The 21,111-nt window shown below is 45.8% G+C and overlaps 2 protein-coding genes across 4 annotated transcripts in view; one reads left to right on the top strand and one right to left on the bottom strand.

Moving 5' to 3' along the window:
* The first annotated feature begins 857 nt into the window (after positions 1–857).
* LOC142475580 (uncharacterized) overlaps positions 858–21,111 on the top strand; it is a 39,137-nt gene continuing 18,883 nt past the window's right edge. The window contains exons 1-4 of the mRNA XM_075581381.1: positions 858–1,074; positions 8,673–8,789; positions 9,609–9,675; positions 11,341–11,414. Of these exons, the coding sequence (XP_075437496.1) occupies positions 1,015–1,074; positions 8,673–8,789; positions 9,609–9,675; positions 11,341–11,414 (318 nt within the window). The 5' untranslated portion in view covers positions 858–1,014. The remainder of the gene's footprint in view (positions 1,075–8,672; positions 8,790–9,608; positions 9,676–11,340; positions 11,415–21,111) is intronic.
* LOC142475581 (uncharacterized) lies at positions 14,710–20,982 on the bottom strand. Of its 3 annotated transcripts, XM_075581383.1 has the most exons (3): positions 20,536–20,982; positions 19,530–19,709; positions 14,710–16,365 (listed from the first exon to the last, which is right to left on the bottom strand). In XM_075581383.1, exons 1-3 carry the CDS (start codon positions 20,777–20,779, stop codon positions 16,229–16,231), a joined length of 561 nt encoding a protein of 186 aa, XP_075437498.1. In that variant the 5' UTR covers positions 20,780–20,982; the 3' UTR covers positions 14,710–16,228. The 3 variants fall into 3 exon arrangements, 2 of the variants coding, with proteins under 2 accessions (XP_075437498.1, XP_075437497.1); XR_012791014.1 differs by having other exon boundaries at positions 14,710–15,341; positions 19,530–20,982; XM_075581382.1 differs by having other exon boundaries at positions 14,710–19,709.

The following is a 21,111-nucleotide window of genomic DNA, read 5'->3' as shown; positions in this document are numbered from 1 at the left end:
AGGGCAGACACCGGAAGGAGGGGCGTTTGACATCACAGCGCTGGGGCGTGCTCCTCCCCGTACCTCCGAAGCCCTCGCGCGTGCGCACACACAATCACGTGGCCGCCACCGGCACTATCCTGTTCGCCCGCGCACATCTTCGGCTGCCCGTCCGTGCACATCTTCTTGGCCCTTCCATGCACAGCATCTGCCGGCCCACGCACACCAGGTTTCGCTGCACGCGCCCCCATAGATAATCTTGCGCCCCCCCCCCCCCGTTTACGCACTGCTGCATTCAATCACAACACAGACACAGCACACATGATCACAACACACACAGAACACATACTCATATCACAACCTACACAACACACACAGACACAACACACAGACACAACACACACACACTCAATCACGTAGCAAGCGTGCCCTCTATAGAACAGCCCTTGCAACGGTTTCACTATCCAACGCTACTTCCAGAACGGATTCCATTGGATAACCGAGGACAGCCTGTAATTATACACAGTACTATGCTGTTAAATTATTCCCCTTTCCCTGGCTGGAGATGAGATCAGCTCCAATCTAATGTGACTACAATCTTGTCCAGTACTCAAAAGCACCTTCACAGCATATTGAATTGGGAAGGTTTGTAGAATACAATCAGATCTTCTTGATGAAAATGAAAAGGCCACTTTCGGTCCAGAACACCTACATGTCACTCATGTTCTGTCCTTGGAGACTGATATCCGTGTTTCCTTCAACATGATTTCTGCTTTAATAACAGAAAGAGTAACATTGTTAAAAGAACGCACAGAACACGCGCACCTCAGCGCACAGAACACGCGCACCTCAGCGCACAGAACACGCGCACCTCAGCTAGGGAGACTGCTGCCCCAGCCCCCTCCGTGCTGCATTACTGTGACTAGGGCTGGCGTGCTGGCTATCAGTGACGTCACTACGCCTGCCCTCACCACCAGGCGCTGGTTTGGTGGCATAGAACGGGGCGTCTGCAGCGGCGGCGGCGGCGGCATCATCATGCAGGGCGCAAGGGCAGGAAGGAGCGGGCAGGCTGCTGATCCGCGGCCGTGCAACGAGGTAACCACGGGCAGAGCCGGCGGGGCACTGAGCAGGGTTACCCCACGCGCTGCCAGGGTGGCAAGCAACACACGGGCAGAGAATTGGGTAAAGAGCGCCTTGTGCATGAAGAGCCGTGCTCAGAAGTCCGTGATTAGGGTGAAAGAGCCCGGACTCTGGGCCGGGTAGGCAGTAATATGCAAAGGGGAAGAGTGTCTGCTTCCTGGAGTGACAGCTCTCTGCAGGGCCCCGTGGTTGGATTACCCACTGGCCCTATCTCACCAGCCTTACACATCCGTTCATACAATTCATCTCTCATTCCCAGCATAGGACACTGCAGGTTTATGTGGTGACATCTGGGATGGGGCAGGAGTGCATCGCCATGTTAGCAATGGTTTGGCTAAATGTTACTGCATGTGTACTGCATGTGTACTGTCCAAGTATTATTTTTTTTATCATAGGAATTCAGATTTTACTGCTTTTACACCTAGTTGTTTTTTTTGTTAATAATAAAACGCGTTACACGATTGTTGTGTCCAGCAGTTCTGATTAAAGCATTTACTGTAGTAAAAGAAAAACACTGCACAGAACAGCAAAGCGTTAATATTAAGCTATTATTGGCTTTCTTGTTTTTTGTTTTACACAATTGCATCCACATTTTAATGTATTGAAAGTATGCAGAAAAATTCATTAAAACATTTTTTTTAACATAGTGAAACCATGCAACACTGCATGTGTAATTTTTGTAACTATGCCCAAGACATACAGTACTTGAAAAGGAGAGGTAACTCAATGTATTACTTCCTGGTAAAACATTTTTATAAATAACTCATTTAACCCCTAACCTGCTTGCAGAAACACTGAAGTTTATTGCTGGCCCTGTGACTGAAGGAATCCGAGTACTTTGACAGCAAAGCTTTGATTTGCTATTGAGGGTGATGTTTAACCCTTTGAAGAAAAAAAATGTTCCCAGCACTCATAAATGATGAGTAAGTGTCAAATGGATATGCCAAAAAAAACTTTACCCATATTACAAAATCATAACAAAAAACACGAATGAATGAACAGTTTAGACACTGTATGTATATATACATGCAAGAACACACGGATAGAGAGAGAACAGAGCACAGTGTGTGAACACAAGTCCAAAACACCGTGCGCAAAAGGGAAATACTACACACAAGAACAGATGACCAAAGGGGGGGGGGGAAATGAGAAGGAAAAGAACACAATGAAAATCTGTTACCACCGAAAGGTCTGTGGTACTTCCCTTAAGACCCTTAGGCCTTGCCCCCGCTGCCTACTACAGCGTCCGCTGTGGCGGACGCTGCGCGCACGAGAGCCCTCCCCGCAATGGCGCCGGGCCCGCTGCGAGCGGGGGCCGCAGCGCTCGAGCGAGAGCTACTCCTGCTCTCAATAGAATTGAGAGCAGGACCTAGCGTCGAGCGATACGGCACGCCCCCCGGCGGTTCAGCCAATGAGGGCGAACCTGCCGGGTGACGTCATGGCCACGCCCCCGTCACTCCTCCGCCACGCCCCCCCGGTCTCTTACTGCAGCTCCCTGCAGACCAGGTAATCGGCTGCACGCGCCGCCAATCTCGCGGGCGCGCGTTGCAGCTGAGTTACAGGGGCCGTAGCCTTAGGCTGCGTACATTGTGCGGAGACGACGTGAGTGACGTCGCTTGCGCCGAAAACAAACACTAGGGCGCCATTATAAGTGTGTATAGTGTGAGCGCGTGCACAAGAGCGACCGGCGCTTCGCGCGACAACCTTTATTGAATTTGCTGTGCGATGCTGGTTCTCGTGAGCAGTTCGCCCAATGAGTGTGAACCAGCTCTGTGACATCACAGCCACGCCTCCCTGTCGCTTCTGCCTGCAGGACAGAACAGGCGAGCGTGACGTTGCACACGCATTCACTATGGACGAGTCCTTAGTTAGGTCCTCCCTTGTTGGCAAAGAAAAGATGTAAAATGTGTACTGTAGTCCCAATGATGGGAAAGCAGTTGCACAATGGCTGGCCTATGTAATAGCCCAAGAAACAGGTATGTCCTCTAGCAGTGATAAACAAAACAAGAAAAGCTTCCCTGTTGAATGCACTCGTACAGTGAGTGCGTTCAACAGGGAAACTTTTCTTGTTCTGTTTATCATTATTATATTGTTCCTATTGCACCTCCAGTGTTAACATATCAATCAATATATTAAGGCTGCGCTTATAGTGCCCGCGGCGGTGACGCGACGTCGATCCGAAACAAATACATTGACGACCTCGCAAGTGCTTATAGTAAGCGCAACGGAGCGACATTGCAACCAAACATTTTGTCGCCGGGTCTATTTGATTTTTTAGAGACAGTCGCCACATGTGACTGTCTCTAAACCAATCAGGGACGTCGCTTCAAATCAAATTATAACTTTCGCTGGTGACGTCTTCTGCCGTCGTCGCCAGCACTATAAGCGCGGCCTTATACTGTAAGTACCAGGTCGCACTATATTCGGGCAAATATGGTACTTAGGCTGATGCGGGAGTATCATCCCTTCCCCCTTTCCCACAGAGCTCCGAAACTTGTGCAAAAAAAAAAAAAAGCTAAGTACAAGCAAAAGTTCAAAACGCTGGAAAGCTCCAAGTATAAGCGTCCTCAATACTAAATATTCCCCAGCAGGGCTAATGGTATGTGATGCAGGAACCAAAGAACCGTATAGCTGCAAATTCAGATTTCCTCCCTCCCCCCTTTTTTGGTCATCTGTTCTTTTGTGTAGTATTTCCCTTGTGTGCACTGTACTTTGTTTTGGAATCATTTGTGTTCATATTTTGTTCACACACTACTCGGTTTTATCTGTGTGTGTGTGTGTGTGTGTGTGTGTGTGTGTGTGTGTGTGTGTGTGTGTGTGTGTGTGTGTGTGTGTGTATATATATATACACACACACACACTACATTGTTCATTCATTAGTGTTTTTTGTTATGATTTTGTAATTAAGTAAAGTTTTTTTGGCATATCCATTTGACACTCATCATTTACCTTTCAGTGCTGGGAACTTGAGTGTGTTTTCGTGTGGATATTTTCAAGGGTTTTAGGGTCCCTCGCATGTTCCACTTGTACCACCATTGCGCTTTTGCATAGATGTGTTTATTTTTAGAGTGCTGCCTATACTCTATACTTTAATGTTTAACCCTTTGGTTGCGATCTTTCAGTGACCACGGGAATAGAGGAAATATGGTAGGGCACTCGACCTGCATTGCGACCTTTTTAAGTGCTAGATAAGACCAGGAGGGCTTTAGCGTTTTCCAGGTAAATCCAAGCGTAGAGTATGTTACAGCAAAAAGAAAAAAAGTGAGAAGCGCAGTCAAAATTGGGTAGTGGTAAAACTAGACACTTTTATTAAAAATCCTGTCCCAGGGATCACCCTCTAGGACAACAAAAACATGATGATCAATATATAGACAATAAAGTTTAAAAACTGTGCAGATGAAGCTGTTGTGCAATTGCACTCAATGGGTCTCCAAGGGGTTAAAAACGGGAGAATCCCGGTGTACAGTCAGAGTCCTGTAAACTGTGCGCTGCCCGGGCAGATTATGATATAGAGGGGTACCCCAGGGTTGAAGCAATGCTCGATATGCTCACCCTTTAATCGCTGCTGGTCCGTGGGGGTCCGATGACTTTCTTCAATCTCGAAATTTGCTCCAGTACACGCTGCACAGATGCACGTTGACACACGATACCACGCAGCCCTCCGGGTGTCCGGGTCTGATGTCACTTCCGGCCGTGACGCACAGACCCTTCCCGGTAGTCTCTGGACTGCGTCCGTCAGCTCTCCTCCTGGTGGTTGCCGATGAAAGGCAAACAAACTTGAAACAGGTGCTACTGGCTGGAGCCCACTGTATGATGTTGCTTGCTCCACTGCACTGAATGAGAGCAAAAACCCTATGCTCCTCCTCCTACGCGTTTCACCATGAAGATGGCTTCGTCAATTTGGGGCCCCTTATTTGCCTGACAATGTCTTGGTTAAATCTCATCTGGAATTCTAAGGACATCTTTTTATTTATAGATTATGTATGCCATGATCTTATTGCTTTTTCCAGTTGTTTCTTTGCCATTAATACTGCGTCATTGCTCTGGAACACATTGCTTCACGAGAGGCCCACGCCAAGTATAGGGCGTAGGATAACCCTCTATTATATGCTGGAACATTACTGCTGTAGTGTTGGTAATGAGCTTCCCATATGATTTGGGTTTTATTGTAGAACAGTTGCCTTTAATCTAACCCAAGCAGACAAGATTTTAGGAACCATTAATGAAGCATTGGGCAATAATGCAGTTACTTTTGGACATTTAAAGTAACCCGTATCAGTTGGCATTATTTTAATGATTTTTTTTTTTTATTATCGAAACTGAAACTCAGAGGAAGGCCAGCGCTAAAACGAGGCACGGGCCGTGGCACCCAAATATTGAGGGGGAGTGAAACGCAATCGCCAGGAGCAGTAGTGGTAATGTCACAACCTTTTGAAGTGGGTGATCACCGTTAAAAACCCAGTGTCTGCTGCCTACGTCCTGGGTAAAGTCACTTTACGTCCCCTTGTGCCTCAACTACCGTTATTATAATGTTACATTATAATGTTAATAGTGCAGGGATTTATGCCTGAAAACAATCCAAGCACAGGAATGCATAAGCAACAATATTATATTATCATATCACAATGTCCCTATATTATTACCTCAACTTCAAAAAGAGTTTCCCGTGGTTTTAAGCTTAAAGCTACAGCGCCAGTGAGCGTGCGCGAGCAACGGAGTGCCTGGTGGCGCTCGTGGCCTTCAGCCGAGCAATCTGAGGCGGCGGGGGCGCAGCCATGATCTCATGTGTCTGCTTCGCCCTCATTGGCTGAACCGCCACCGTGACGTGGCCATCGCTCGGCCGCACCATAAGTCAAATTTCTTGACTTCTCAAAATGTAGTCGCCACTCGCGCTTGATCATATGCGCGCATGCACTGACTGGGGCCGGCCCCATAGAGCCGTATTTTGTACGTGCTAGCAGTGGGGACGAGGCCTTATGCCTTGTCCATGAGGACGGAGCGCCATGGCGCTCGCTTGCAGCACGGGCGATTCCTGGCCTGCAGTGTAGCGCGATGGGCGGCTTGCTCGGGGTGTGCCCGTGATGTCACGTGCGCAGTTCGCTCTCATTGGCTGAACCAAGCACGTGACCGGCCCATCGCGCAACAGACAATTTTTGTCTCTGCATGAATCGCGCCTACAGACGCGCGAGCGCGCACACAGAGTATGGACACTCCAATGGATTTACATTGATCAACATGGAGAGGCCTAAGGCTGCGCTTATAGTGCTGGCGACGTCGCGGCAAAACAAATATATTGCCGCCATCGTGTGCGCTTATAGTAAGCGCGACGGATTGGTCGCGATCGCTGGAAGTCATCTCTATTTGATTTTCCAGCGACCGTCACCTGACAGTCGGATCGCCGGCACTATAAACGTAGCCTAAGGCTTGCTACCGCCGGGTCACTTATGACTTTTAATATGTCTCACTATCGCTTTAGTGGGTCGGTGTGTGTGTTGCACACTTTTTTGATTTGCGTTTAGGTGTGTATTGTGTGTTGATCTTAATGTCGATCCGTTAATACAGTACAGCAGTGTTTTCTTTATAAAGCTTTCTATGGTTGCCTGCATTTCCCCCTTGGTTTGGACTCCAGGGCCCTGACACAGCGCTTTGTATATTGCATACTTTGGTTAGTCACAAAAACCTGGTCTCTCTGGTGTCCCTAAGGGTAGACGTGGGAAAGTATGGCTTCGACGTTATTAGAGATGGACGAGCGTGTTCAGTCTGCAAATTCTCACGCACATTACTATTTCTTTGCAAATCCGTGGAGGTTTGTGCAAAGAGTTTGTTATAAAAAGTTTGTGCAAAAACATGCAGTTTCACCTTGCGCCACTAGAGTTCGCACCGACAAACTTCATAAATTTCGCTGAGACTCGTTATCACTAGAGTCCCAAGTGCTATACAGGCATACCCCGCTTTAAGTACACTCACTTTAAGTACACTCGCGAGTAAGTACATATCGCCCAATAGGCAAACGGCAGCTCACGCATGCGCCTGTCAGCACGTCCTGAACAGCAATACCGGCTCCCTACCTGTACCGAAGCTGTGCGCAAGCGGGGAGACTATAGAGCCTGTTACAAATGCGTTATTTACATCAGTTATGCACGTATATGATGATTACAGTACAGTACATGCATCAATAAGTGGGGAAAAGGTAGTGCTTCACTTTAAGTACATTTTCGCTTTACATACATGCTCCGGTCCCATTGCGTACGTTAATGCGGGGTATGCCTGTATATACCTCCCAAAACACACCATTTTATACAACGTGGAGAGAGACGTGCACCTAATGGAACACCCCTGAGATTCCTGGGAAACATGCTATTTTATTTATGCAATATATATATATATATTATATATATTATGTCTTTAACAAAACTACAAAAGTTACAAACGTGACAACCGGTCATGTTTCACTCCCCACAAAAAGCGAAATGCTGACCCTGAGACCATTTTGGTGGACACTCATGAATGTGATTGCATTGTGCAGTAGTTTAAGTGGGGCAACGTAAAGTCATCAATGCACTCACAAGATGCCAGTATCAGCGGGTTCATCAGAAAAGTGGGTAGTTCTCCTCGAAGGCATTGCAGCTGTATATACTGGATGCTTCTAGTAGTGGTCTGACTGCAGAGTGTGCTGGAAATGTCACCCGAGCCTATTCCCACACTCCTTTCCGGTATCTTCACTGCCGCGCGTGTCCGGAGCCGGTTCATACTGTTTTTTAGTGAAGTGCAGAGACAACCTTGTGTAATATTTTGGTTCAGTGATTCATAAACCGCCCCATTATAAGGAGAGAACTCACCAGTGTAACATCATTTAAAGCTTGAATAAAACAGTGTTATCAGGGTAATTGTGCTCAAAACCAAATATAAGTGCAATTCTTAAATAAGAAAGTGCTTAGTGAATTATTCAATACTGTATAACAATATAAAATATAAACTGAAAATTCTGTGATGAAAGACCAGAAAGTGACAATTTTCACTTTTTGATTATTTAAAGCTTACCTGAAACCCAGCAAGAATACCTAAGATTATAGGAACTACTGCCAGGTTTACATAAAATGGCTATTATTTGTAGGGTTTTTTTTTGTGTGTGTCAAAACAAGCACACAAAAAAACAACAAATATCTCAGGAATTAAATGGTCCATTGAAGGTTGGAGGACCATGGATCAGCTCAAGGGGAACCCAATTCCAAGTAAGTTATAAACCAAATAAGAACCAAAAATGTATAGCATCGTGAGCTGCTGATTTTTAACCTGTCTTGAGTATCAAACAGTAATGTTGAAATTAAGTTCCAGCACTAGTCTTCCATCCTATTATGCTTGGTTCTGGTTAAACATCAGGTAACCGACCTCCTAGATAGTTAGTGAACGTATTGGCTTGTTTGTTGCCCCTTCTTCTGTACTACAACAATGACATTAGTGAGACATTTTAAGAAGTTAAAGCCCTACCCTGAGTGCCTTTGTCGGTGAATTCGGAAGACTTGATTTTTCGTGTTTAATTTTACCCTACCCAGGTCTTCGCTGACCTGTCCTCCGGGAAATTGCCTCTGGACCCAAGCGGCGTTTTGAACAGTGAACTGGACAGAAATGAGAAGGTCTTCCAAGCTAAAATGACAATGATTTTAATGAAGGTAGGAGCCATATCGCTCTACCATGAATATATGGATTGATGTTTCTTACATGATATTTTCATTTAACCGTTTAAAGCCTATGCCTGTGCTATATATTATTTATGATGTGATCTGCATCAGGGGGGTTCGCAGACATTTCTCAGGTCTGTCAGAGGAATGGAGTACATGGGTTTGAAAGCCTGTACAAGAGTAGAGAGAACACACCTGGTACACCTGTGCATGTGTTTTCACAGGCTACTTTAAGTTGGTATTCCATATAAAGTGACAATCTCCTGTGCCCGCCATAAAAATAAATGTTTATTTCATTTCTAAATTCTGTAAGGGCATTCTGGATAAATGATTTTTATTTTTCTTCCCCTCCGAGGGAAATAAAAATGGTTGCTGCCACCCACAAACATTTTAAAGCAGCTATTTGCATGGGGATGTCTTAACAGTGCAATAATAAACCGGTGAAAACTGTGTAAACCAGTTTTTTGGAAAAAAATTAAATAGAACAAGAAAAATCTGCACAATACAATCTAACTGTTTTGGGTTCTGATTTTTATTTTTTTTATATATTTATATATTATTTTGGTGGGGGATGCTGCTTCAACCCTAATTTTAGTGGAGCACCTGAAAAAGCAGATTGTGTGCTGCAGTACAACCAGCAGTGAATGTTATATCTGTATCCAACACACACCACCACGACATTCCATATCAGATAAGTGTGAGGTGTAGCTGAATAATGTGCAGGTATTTGTTGTTATGGTTCTGTCTGCTACAAAGTAAATAGTAACTGCTGCAACGCCTTTTCATGTCTGTTTTTTTTTTTTTACATAGTACGACAAGCCTTTTGAAGATGATCTACTAATAGATATTGCAAGTTTAACTTATGATACCCCAAATGGTAAGGAAGTATTTGCAACCGATAAAAGTCCATGGGAAATCTCATGTGAGTGGGTAAATTGTTCTTTTAATCGGTTAATTGTTGGAGCCAAGAAATGTAGTCTGGTCCAATAGCACGGACATGTAAAGTGTTTATATTTCCAAATGAACATGAAAACTACTTACTACTTTAAAAAAACAAACCCCAGGAAATGTCAAGTGACCTGTTAATACTGTGTATGATTGTATGCATAATAATTGTACGGTTTCATTTTCTGGCTTGTTATATCTTGTAACATTATTTTAATGCGTGTCTCACATTCAAATGAATGTTGCAAGTGTTAAAGATCCCATCGGGACCAGAGATTGATCTATTTAATTAAACACTTGGAACATTCATTTGCGAGTGGCGTTTGTTGGAGATTCTGCAGTACCAAGGCAATTACACCAGTGCTGCTGTTTTGGTGTCCAGATTACACTGTAGTAGCCAAGCGTGTCAGCTTTTTTTTATGGTGGCACTCCTCTCTATAATTGCAATATGGCATCGCTGAAATTGGAGAAAGGTGGGAATAGATCTAACTGCTTCATATTTTTTTACATTAACCATCATGTCAAAGAATGAATTGCTTACAGGCATACCCCAGTTTAAGGACACTCACTTTAAGTACACTCGCGAGTAAGGACATATTTACAATAGCACCATACCTCTGTGTCCATACGCTTGCTTCGCGAGTGCGGACACTTATTCTGCCCTACAGACCGCCGTAGTAGCGATGCGCTGATTCCCCTCTCCCAATAGGCAAACGGCAGCTCGCGCATGCGCCTGTCTGCACGTCCTGAACAGCAATACCGGCTCCCTACCTGTACCGAAGCATCGATAAGTGGGGGGAAAAGGTAGTGCTTCACTTTAAGTACATTTTCGCTTAACATACATGCTTTGGTCCCATTGTGTACGTTAATGCCTGTATATATATCTAAAAAAATTTTTAGACATGTGTCCAGTGTTGCAAAGATCAATGGCTTCGTTTTGGACAGAACATGTAATTAATTTCCGGTTGCACGTGATTTGATCATCATTTCTTTGTAGCTATTAGTAAGTGTAGGAAGATGTTTGTGTCATCCCTACCAATGATATCAAAATGAACGTCTTCGGCCAGTTCATATTGGGACCTCCTTTCATTAATTGAAAGTTGAACACGATCCACTTCTCTCTCCTCAAGTCTGCAATACTTTCCATCTTTATTCAGCCATCCACTTATCTCTCCGTTATGCTCCTTGAGTGGTTCATTTAACACTCCTACCTATCTCAGTAGATGTCTTCTCAGATGTTTTGGCTCTTTTAACCTACTTCTGCCCACTGGTTCAGAGCAAGTCTCTGTAGCTGCCAGCATTTCTCTCCTCTCGGGCTACAGCCTAATTCTGACCTGATATTGATACCAACAGCTGCTACTGCAAGCATTCCCTGGTTGGATATCCAGACTACAGCAATATTTGTGCTACCATTGTAGTTCACCTAGCACTGTGATGACACTTTTTAACCCATTAAATATGACAAGAAAAAGCAAACCTATAACGTCTAGCAATCCAATAAATTATTATCTCAACGGATGACTCCCCTTCTCTGCTTTATTTAATGTGTTCATTTTTACTCAATCTTTTCTTTCTTTTTTTTTTTTTTTAAATCTAGGACCCAAAATATGGAATGGCTGCTATAAAAATATTAAAAAGAAACCGAAATATAAAAATCGTTCAAAGAAAAAGGTATTTATCAACTTTGTAGTCTTATTTTGCTTAAGATAGATAGAAAAGACAAGCCCAAACCCTCATAAAGCATTACTAAACAAATATTTTAGTGGGTAAAAGGTACTGAATACACATATGGTACAGTGGAAAAATAAAAACAATTGGGTATAATAACCATCAGGAGTCGTCGGAATACCAGACCCTCATAGGCACACCGAAGTGACAGGGACCCCACAAGGAAGCCCAGCCAGCCTATTGGTAACAATGCAGGTAGGTGTATTCACACAATCACTGCAGCATTGGAAATACCCGTTCCGATAGGGAAAGCACCCTCTCCCGGTCCAAAGCATACACTCCATCACTGCAACTAAAATTTTCTTAAGACACGCTTGCGGAAGCCCCTTCTAAAGCCGCTCTCATTGCGGCTGCAGGGGCTCGCTGCCGAGCAGCAGCGCGCCTCAGCGCCTAAGCACTGACCATGCCCGAGGCCTAAGGCGTCCACACCCCACGCTCCACTCAGATGAGCAGGTTAAGCTGGAATCATAAGCAAAGAAAAGAAAGAAAGCTCCCTAATAGCCGCACAAGAGAACACCTATACCTATGTTAAAAATTACTATTTATTAATAAATGATTAAAATATATTTATTGCAGCAAAAAGCTAACGTGAACCAAAGTGATTAAAATAAATTAAAAAACGGAGCAGGTAACTGTATGCCTAATTCAAACTAACAGTGTATGCTAGGAATAACTATTTTAGAATGTCCCACTGCTATATAATTATACTAACAGTGGTAGTTATACCAATACAGTTCTATATAGTTTGAGGACTACACCTAAATGGAGAGTATAGCTTAATGTAGTGTGTGTGCTCAGAATAATATATTTGTTGAGCCAGCTAATGCTAGTATACGGATATATACACACACATATGTACCAGACCAACGGGTTCAAAGGTAAATGAACCTAGAGGTCTGTTATGTTTAGCAGAACAGCTATTTCAAGATCACAAAGTATGTGTCTTGTACTCAGAACCATGACAAATAGGAAAGTAGTCAGAGTGTTGTGCTTCCTTTAGAAGGCTCCGAAACACTCTAACTGAGAGAAGGCAACAGTCCTCTCCGATATAGCCAGCGCACTAGGTGGTGACGCTTAGCCTGCCCAACATATGTTTCACCGTTGTGGCTTCATCGGGGGCTGGAATCACCTCCTTTCAGGGAGCAGCTGCGACACAGACACTCAAGGGTGACGTCACCGCTCAGGAGTGGTACAGAGATCAAATGATTACCGGTAGCATGTGTCATGGGAGACCAGGACTAACACGCATGGTACATCATTGGTGGTTTCTTCTCGCTCTTCCTCATCTGGATTATGCCCCGTGTTTTCCATGCTCCCATAACATTTCATGCATAAATCCTCAACTCCCTTTTAGATAAGTGCAAAGTCTTTTATGGAGATAATGTGTAATCCTTTCCCCTCCAACAGGACATACATGTACAGGTAAGGGAGGAGCTAGGTGTCCCTCTATAAAAGAGCTCTGTCCACCAAAGCTTGGGATTTCTTCCATTATGAGTTAATGTTCCTTTTTAGTAAATGCTGCAGCAATTACAAATTGAAGACTAACCCGGTTAGGGATTGACTAAAAAGAAAAATGAAACGGGAGCAATGAATTGCTGTGACAAGGACTGCCGTACCCTCCTGAGGGACTTACACATGCATACTCTCATATGCATACGTTGAAATGTGTCCATATATATATAACCAGTGTTCGACAAACCTATACATTTGCTCGCCCCGGGCGAGTGGATTTAACCCCCGGGCGAGTAAATATTGGCCCAAGCAGCACACGTTTAGTACTAGGTGGCGAGTAGATTTTTTTGTGTGGCGAGTAGATTTTTTGGTGATTTGTCAACCACTGTATATAACCATACACAAACAACTTTAATCACAAGCGTTTCCTGATATTAAGTATTCATATATAGCATATCACGCACAGTGAAAGCCCAAATAAATACTTATTCTAGTAGTACATTTATTATTATTATTATTATACCTATGTGGTCACACTTTTTTTTTTTACACTGCTTTACAAAGCAGATCTAGAATTTCCAACAACATGCATTGAAGTTGTGGTTCGGTCTTGGGTTTCTTTTGTCCCCCCTAGATTGGAAGCAGGAGCTGTACCGCGTTATTTTCAGCTTTGGGAATCATCTCTTGCAGATATACTTGCCTCTGACCCCCAGTGGTGGATTTTCCATTAGGCCTGTGCCTAGGCCGGCATATTTCTTTACACCCCCTCCCCCCACAATATAAAGAGGCCCCTCTCTCTTCCCCACTGGTTGCTGCAGGAGAGAATAGGGCCTCTAAAGTTCTTACCTTCTGCGTCATGCCGCGCTTCTTCTGCAGAGTCAAATGACGCAGCGACGTCCGGTACCATGGCAACGTGCTGCCGTGTCACATCGCGGTACCATGACAACATGACGTCACGTTACCATCGTAACGCGAAGCCATGGGACGTTGTAGCTTCATTTGATGCTGCAGAAGGAGGGGCGCGGCACCAGGTAAGTGACTATGGCCGGCAGTTTTTGTAAATCCACTACTGGTGACCCTCGGTACCATCCCCTGCTGGGGTAACAAAATTGCATCCTTTTGGCCCACGTGCCATGGGAGGTTTTAGATCCAGTAAGTACCAACAGCAACTACAGAAGTTAGTATCTTGGGAAGCATGGGGTCCGCAGAACCAAAACGAATGCGGTTCAGCTTCATACCGATTTACAATATGTGACCTTAGTATGGAATGCTCCTTTCAGAATTAAATATCTTAACAAATGTATAGATCCTTTTTATCTTAAGTTTGATATTTACATTATATGCATGCGTTGTCTGGTTTTCAAAACGTAAACATTTTCATTGACCAAGGAGGCGCGAGCTTCCCCCCCCCCTCTCATAAAAACCCTCTACATAAAGACATACAAATAACAAGAGGACACATATATGGAGGTAAAAGGCCGCGGCTTATTTATTAACACAAATGGGGATAGCGTACCACCTGTCCGCGCCAGAATGCTCAGGGCTGGGCAACGCAAAGGGGGCACCCGGAAGTACGTCCCGGTGACCTGCCCAATTGCTTCAAACCCCCCGATAACCAGCCCCGAGCCACTTCTGGGGAACAAGCACCTACCCCCCCCCCCCCCCAACTGCCGCCGCGACAAAGCAATTGGTCCACTGACCCCTCCATCGTTATCTTTTCTTCCTTGTCTCGAATATATACTCTTATTTATCTGCAAAATAAAGAAATGTTAACACCCCCCCCCCAACTGCCGCCACCAACGGGCCTGTTTAACCCCCTTAAATCAGACCCGTACCGCCATACCCCTTATGACCTCTTCCAAACCTTCCTGTAAATCATTATTAAACATATCCACACCCACATCCGACAACTGTACCCCATCTTCCCTAAACCATCCACTCAATTAAAAACTAAACTGCGGGTGACGAATGACCCCACCCCCACATTGAACCAAGAAATTCCCCACCTTCCTGTTTAACCTCTTCCTCATCTTGTTAACTCTCCCCGGGATACGCGCACCTTTCCAAACCAACCTGCATATTATCTTATTATCTCGGACCAAAATAATTGCACCTTTGGCCAAAACGCTAACATGCGCGCCAAATCTTGCTTAATCTGCTGGAATAAATCAATCGACCGCAATTTTGCCACATCATTACCCCCAACATGAATAATGATGATGTCCGGTGCCCTCCTACCCCTGGCCCTAGAAATTAGCAGCGGAAAAAGACGTCCCCACCGCATCCCTCTCATCCCCCACCACGTTACCTCCACCTGCTCCATACTCAAACCTAAATTCTTTCCATACGGGCGCGAATTCACCCTCTTCCCCGCCCAGTGTACCATTGAATCTCCCACGATCCAAATTACCACGAAATCTGAGGAGGCAAAAACATGGTGGGAAAAAAGAAAAACAACAGCAGAGTGATTACTCTATCGCAACATTCTCCCCTACCAAATCCGGCCTGATGTATGTCCGGTAACTGTCTGACTTCCAGCGCCCAATCCTCCGTATCTTTGCTACCGCGAGCCCAACGCGTGCTGCTTCCGTCGCTGCCCCAATGCGAAAAGAATGCGTTCCATACTGCCCCCTTCTAACCCTTGCTGCTTGAGACACATCCGAAAGACCCGCAAATATTGAAACCTTGACAATGCCCCCCCGTTCATGTGCACTAACAGTGGACCCCCTTGTTCTGGCCTAATGGCCAAATAATCTTCCAAAGCTTTTACTGGGCACACCACACTTCCAGGCAAACCCTTCAACAAGATCCACGCTCCCTTTCCTTTCGGATCCGTTTTAGACCTCCGTACCAGCAACCTCACCAAACCTTCTCCTAAACTTACGTCAGCCCGCTGCAAGCCAACCCCTCCTTTCTTGGATACACAAACCAATTCACCTGCTCACAGAGCTGCAAAAAATGCTATGATGAATGTGACCTTAAAAAGTACTGCCTCAAAACTGGAAGAGCATACCACGTCTGTGACCCACAACAAACCTTCCAAAATTACCGGCGTCACTGGTCTTCTGCCATCCCTGCTAGTTATCCCTTTAACCATGCCTGCTAGCACCTTCCTTACCACAAAACACATCAACCCTACCATTCAGCCTAAGGAAGAACGATATACCCGCCATCTTTCTCCCTATGGATCCACCAGCTAAACACTTGTCCCTCAAACTCATCATGTGACCCAGCAAAATGTCTACCTCCGAGATCTTTCCTCCCGCCAACCTTTCCGCCTCCCGAAATTCTCGCCAAGCAGCCACCTAAGCACCCCACGTACCCGGGGCGAGTGAAGCCTTGATTATATCAATCACACCTCCGTTACCAGATCCCACAAGACTGCTGGGCACCGTTCGCCCTGGGTCTCCGCCCCCGGTGCCAACCTCCGAAACAGCTCCATCTGCAAACGTGATAATGCATCAGCAATGTTGTTCTCCACCCCAGGAACATGCCTAGCCTTGAAACCTATATTAAGCTGTAAACACCGTAACACAAAATGCCTCAACAGAACCAACACTGGTGGGGACCGTGAACCAAAATTATTCACAGCCTCCACCACACCCAAGTTGTTGGACCAAAACGTCACCTCCCTGTTAGCAAACTTGTCCCCCCAAAGATGTACAGCCACTAGTAAAGGGAAAAGTTCAAAAAATGTCAGATTCCTGATAAGCTGAGTCCCTCGCCAATCCTCTGGCCATTCCTCCGCACACCAAGCTCCATTAAAATATACACCAAACCCTACTGACCCAGCCGCATCCGTAAATAGCTGCAGCTCATCGTTCCGCGCTGGACGCCCCCTCCACAACGTCCTTCCGTTGTAACTCTGTAAGAATTCTTGCCACACCACCAAATCCTTCCGAATATCTGTTGTGACCCGAATGAAGTGGTTGGGACACCTTACCCCCGCTGTAGCTGCTGACAAGCGCCTGGAAAACACCCTTCCCACAGGCATAATGCGAGCTGCAAGCACCAAATGGCCCATCAAAACCGGAAACTGTCTTAATGAGGCCTTCCTAAGAAGCATGAAATCCTTTATCATACTCTCCAAAACAACTAACTTCTCAGGAGGTAACCTATATTCCCTGTTCACTGAATCAATTACTATGCCCAGAAAACTGAGAGTGGTCGTGGGTGCCACTGTTTTTTCATTCGCCAAAGGAACCCCAAATTCGCGCGCCATGGCTGAAAATGAAAAAGCCACCTTGCGCACAAATCAGACCCCTGCGGACCAACGAAAAGGAAATCATCCAAATAATGTATGATCCCTGCTGCCTGCACCCTATTGCGGATCACCCACTCCAAAAATGTGCTGAATGTTTCAAAATAAAAACAAGACAATGCACAACCCATAGGTAAACAAAGGTCAACAAAATAAAGCCCTTCCAACATACAGCCCGATAAATGAAAACCATCTGGATGTACCGGCAAGAGTCTGAAAGCTGACTTAACGTCAGCCTTCGCCATCAATGCCCCCTGCCCCATCCTTCCCACCAAAGCCGCCGCTTGATCAAAAGTGGCGTAGCTTACTGAGCATAAGTCCCTATCTATCCCGTCATTAACTGACGACCCTTTCGGGTAAGACAGATGTTGAATTAACCTGAAAGCCCCCGCCTCCTTTTTTGGAACCACTCCCAACAGTGACACCCTAAGATTTTTCAGTGGCGGGGAAAGGAAAGGGCCCGCCATTCTGCCCAACTCAATCTCTTTATCAATTTTTTCTTTTGCCACATCCCCATTCAACCTGACCAACTTCAAATTCCTCTCGCCCCCCGATCCCTCCTGATACTCAAAGGGGATCCTGAATCCTTCCTTAAACCCCTCTCGTAATAAGCTAGCTGCCCGTCTATTGGGGTATTTTTCCAAAATGTGCTGAATGTTTCAAAATAAAAACAAGACAATGCACAACCCATAGGTAAACAAAGGTCAACAAAATAACGCCCTTCCAACATACAGCCCGATAAATGAAAACCATCTGGATGTACCGGCAAGAGTCTGAAAGCTGACTTAACGTCAGCCTTCGCCATCAATGCCCCCTGCCCCATCCTTCCCACCAAAGCCGCCGCTTGATCAAAAGTGGCGTAGCTTACGGAGCATAAGTCCCTATCTATCCCGTCATTAACTGACGACCCTTTCGGGTAAGACAGATGTTGAATTAACCTGAAAGCCCCCGCCTCCTTTTTCGGAACCACTCCCAACAGCGACACCCTAAGATTTTTCAGGGGCGGGGAAAGGAAAGGGCCCGCCATTCTGCCCAACTCAATCTCTTTATCAATTTTTTCTTTTGCCACATCCCCATTCAACCTGACCGACTTCAAATTCCTCTCGCCCCCCGATCCCTCCTGATACTCAAAGGGGATCCTGAATCCTTCCTTAAACCCCTCTCGTAATAAGCTAGCTGCCCGTCTATTGGGGTATTTTTCCAGCCAAGGCGCCATTGCCTCTGCTGAAACTGGCGTTCCCGCCTTCCTGAACAGCCTGCTGTCCTGCTCCCTTGAAACCCTTACTATCTTTCTTAAAGCACTTTGATTTGGGATGCTGACCCCCGCACCCAGCGCAAGTATGTTGGAATCTACATACAATTCTCAAAATTGCATCTTGACTCGTTGTAACGCCAACATACCCCCGACTGCTTCCCACCTGCACGCCCTCTCCCTGATGTGCGCACCTGAAAATGCTCCCGCCAGACCCCTTTGAGGCTATTTGACCCACGAAAGGACGACCCCCCGTGTTTCTGAAACGCTTTTCTAATCGTATCCTGATACTTAAAAAGCGCCGAGCATAAATGCGGATCCTTTTCCCCCGCAACGCCCGCCAAAATCCCAAATGCCTGCGACCAATTACTGAACTTGCGAGGAAAAAGACGCTTTTCCACATCCTCCTTTTTAGCCTCCCCCTTTTTTTTTCCGGATTTAGCTACCGCTTCATTGTAACCCGGAAGCAATGACAAAATCTCAACGTAATCACCCGCCCAAATCTTTTCCTTTACTTCCTTTGACAAATGCACGCCTAAGGAACGTGATATGGTCGTACATGAGTCCCCATAGGCCGCATCCGGCAGCCTTTTTGAACCTGCCAATGGCCTTCCGAGCCCTGTCCCCTGCCCAGCACCTGAATTCACCACCGGATGCTCACCTAACAAACTAACAACTGTCGTTAAATCAGCTCCTTGTCCCGCCACCTGCACCGGCAATGCTGTGGCCGATGCCAACGCATCTTGAATAACTTTCGGCACTGTGCTAAGGGTACAACCTGCTGTACTCTCCCCACCCAAAGACACCTGAGCCAACTCTCCACCCACTGTTCCACGGTTGCTCCCCCCATCAAGCACTGAATCTGACCCCCCCTGCCGCTCACTTGACTTGCATGCCTCCACTGCTTGCTTAGTGGATAATAACGTTGTCATCGGCAATAAAGCTAACTGAACGCCCTTAACCACCGCACTAATCATTCTTGCCTCGGCATCGCCCGCTAACCCCAACTCCAACACCTGTGGCCCAGGGGAGCTAACAATGCCCGGCAAGGTAACGCCCTTATTTCCCAAACAAGCAACTCTTTTTCGCTTACCCTTCGATGCCCCAGTCCCCGGCGGTGTTTTGAACCGCCTGTCGGGACCTGCCCCAAGACCCTTGTCCTCTAAGCCTCTGACAGCAAGCTCAACCCGAGGCCCGGACCGCTTGCGAGCCGTGGACGACGTACCAGCGCCACGAAGCGAGGTCGACCGCGTCCCGGCCGTTCCAGATTTACCTGTAAATGAGGAAGCAAATATTAAACCCCCAATTAAGCTAACCTTTATTCCTGAATAAACGCTTATTTTTTTTTTTTTTTTAAAAGGACCAATCCTTTACCTACGTTCTCTTCTAGGCTGGGACCAAACCCCCCAACCTCTATTTTTTTTTTTTTTTTTTATTACCAACTATCCTTTTCCAGCTTTCCTTTCACCAGTAACCGGCTATGGCGAGCATGTCGGCCCTCTCCCAAAATCCCCCCCTTTTTTTTTTTTTTAGGGGAGAAATGGAATACTTAGCCACCTACTGCTCGCCTCCATCCATGCTTTTTTTTTTTTTTTTTTATATAAGGTTGGGACCCATGTCCCACCCCTGTTTTTCCAGGGACCCATGTCCCACCCTTGTTTTTTTTTTTTATTTTTTTTTTTTTTCTCAGGGACCCATGTCCCACCCTTGTTTTTTCCAGGGACCCATGTCCCACCCTTGCTTTTTCCAGGGACCCATGTCCCACACCGGTTTTTGTGGGGACCCATGTCCAACACTTGTTTTTGTGGGGACCCATGTCCCACACCTGTTTTTGTGGAGACCCATGTCTCACCCCTGTTTTTTCCAGGGGCCCATGTCCCACACCTGTTTTTGTGGGGACCCATGTCCAACACTTGTTTTTTGTGGGGACCCATGTCGCACACCTGTTTTTGTGGAGACCCATGTCCCACCCCTGTTTTTCCAGGGACCCAATGTCCCACACCTGTTCATGTGGGAACCCATCTCCCAGGCTCCTCCCAAAAGTCACCCAGCCTTCAACCAAATAGGCTGTGATTTCCAAAAACTCCGCCATGACATACCCTTCTGCACCACCAACGCTTCCCGTGCTCCGTAACTAGGACCCCCTTCATCACTTGATGATGGCCACGCCTCAGCGCAGGTAGCATGGGAACCACCCTGTCCTCTCGCGTTTCCACGACTGCCCAAACTTCCTTGATCACTTCCAGCTTTCAGCACTAGTGCACACATCTGCTTCTGAAACCATCCTTCCTCATGGTTGTGCGCCTCCGCCAAAAGCTGCATGGTGCTGACCTGAAAGGACATCGCTACTAGCGCTGAATTTATCCAATGGCTCGTCAAACACTGGTTTAATTCCACCACCTAAATCCTGCCAGCAAACTACTCTTGAACTCTTGCCTGGCCGATCTTTCCACGAAAACCAGTTCACTTGAATAGACTTAGAACCGCTCTAAAGCTTTTTTTTTTTTTTAAGTATGGTGTCACCCACGACACGAAAAACCTTAGAATTGGCTTCCATTATCCACAACCAAGACCAACCTCAAAAGGCGTTTTTTTTTTTTTAAACCTTTTTTTTTTTTTAATATATATTTTTAATTATTTATTTAATTATTATTATTTTTTTAAATGGACAGCCC

This window comes from Ascaphus truei, unplaced genomic scaffold (assembly GCF_040206685.1).
Source record: "Ascaphus truei isolate aAscTru1 unplaced genomic scaffold, aAscTru1.hap1 HAP1_SCAFFOLD_128, whole genome shotgun sequence".
NCBI lineage: Eukaryota > Metazoa > Chordata > Amphibia > Anura > Ascaphidae > Ascaphus > Ascaphus truei.
Note: the sequence above shows the minus strand (reverse complement) of the source record. Positions and strands in the feature narration are given on the sequence as shown.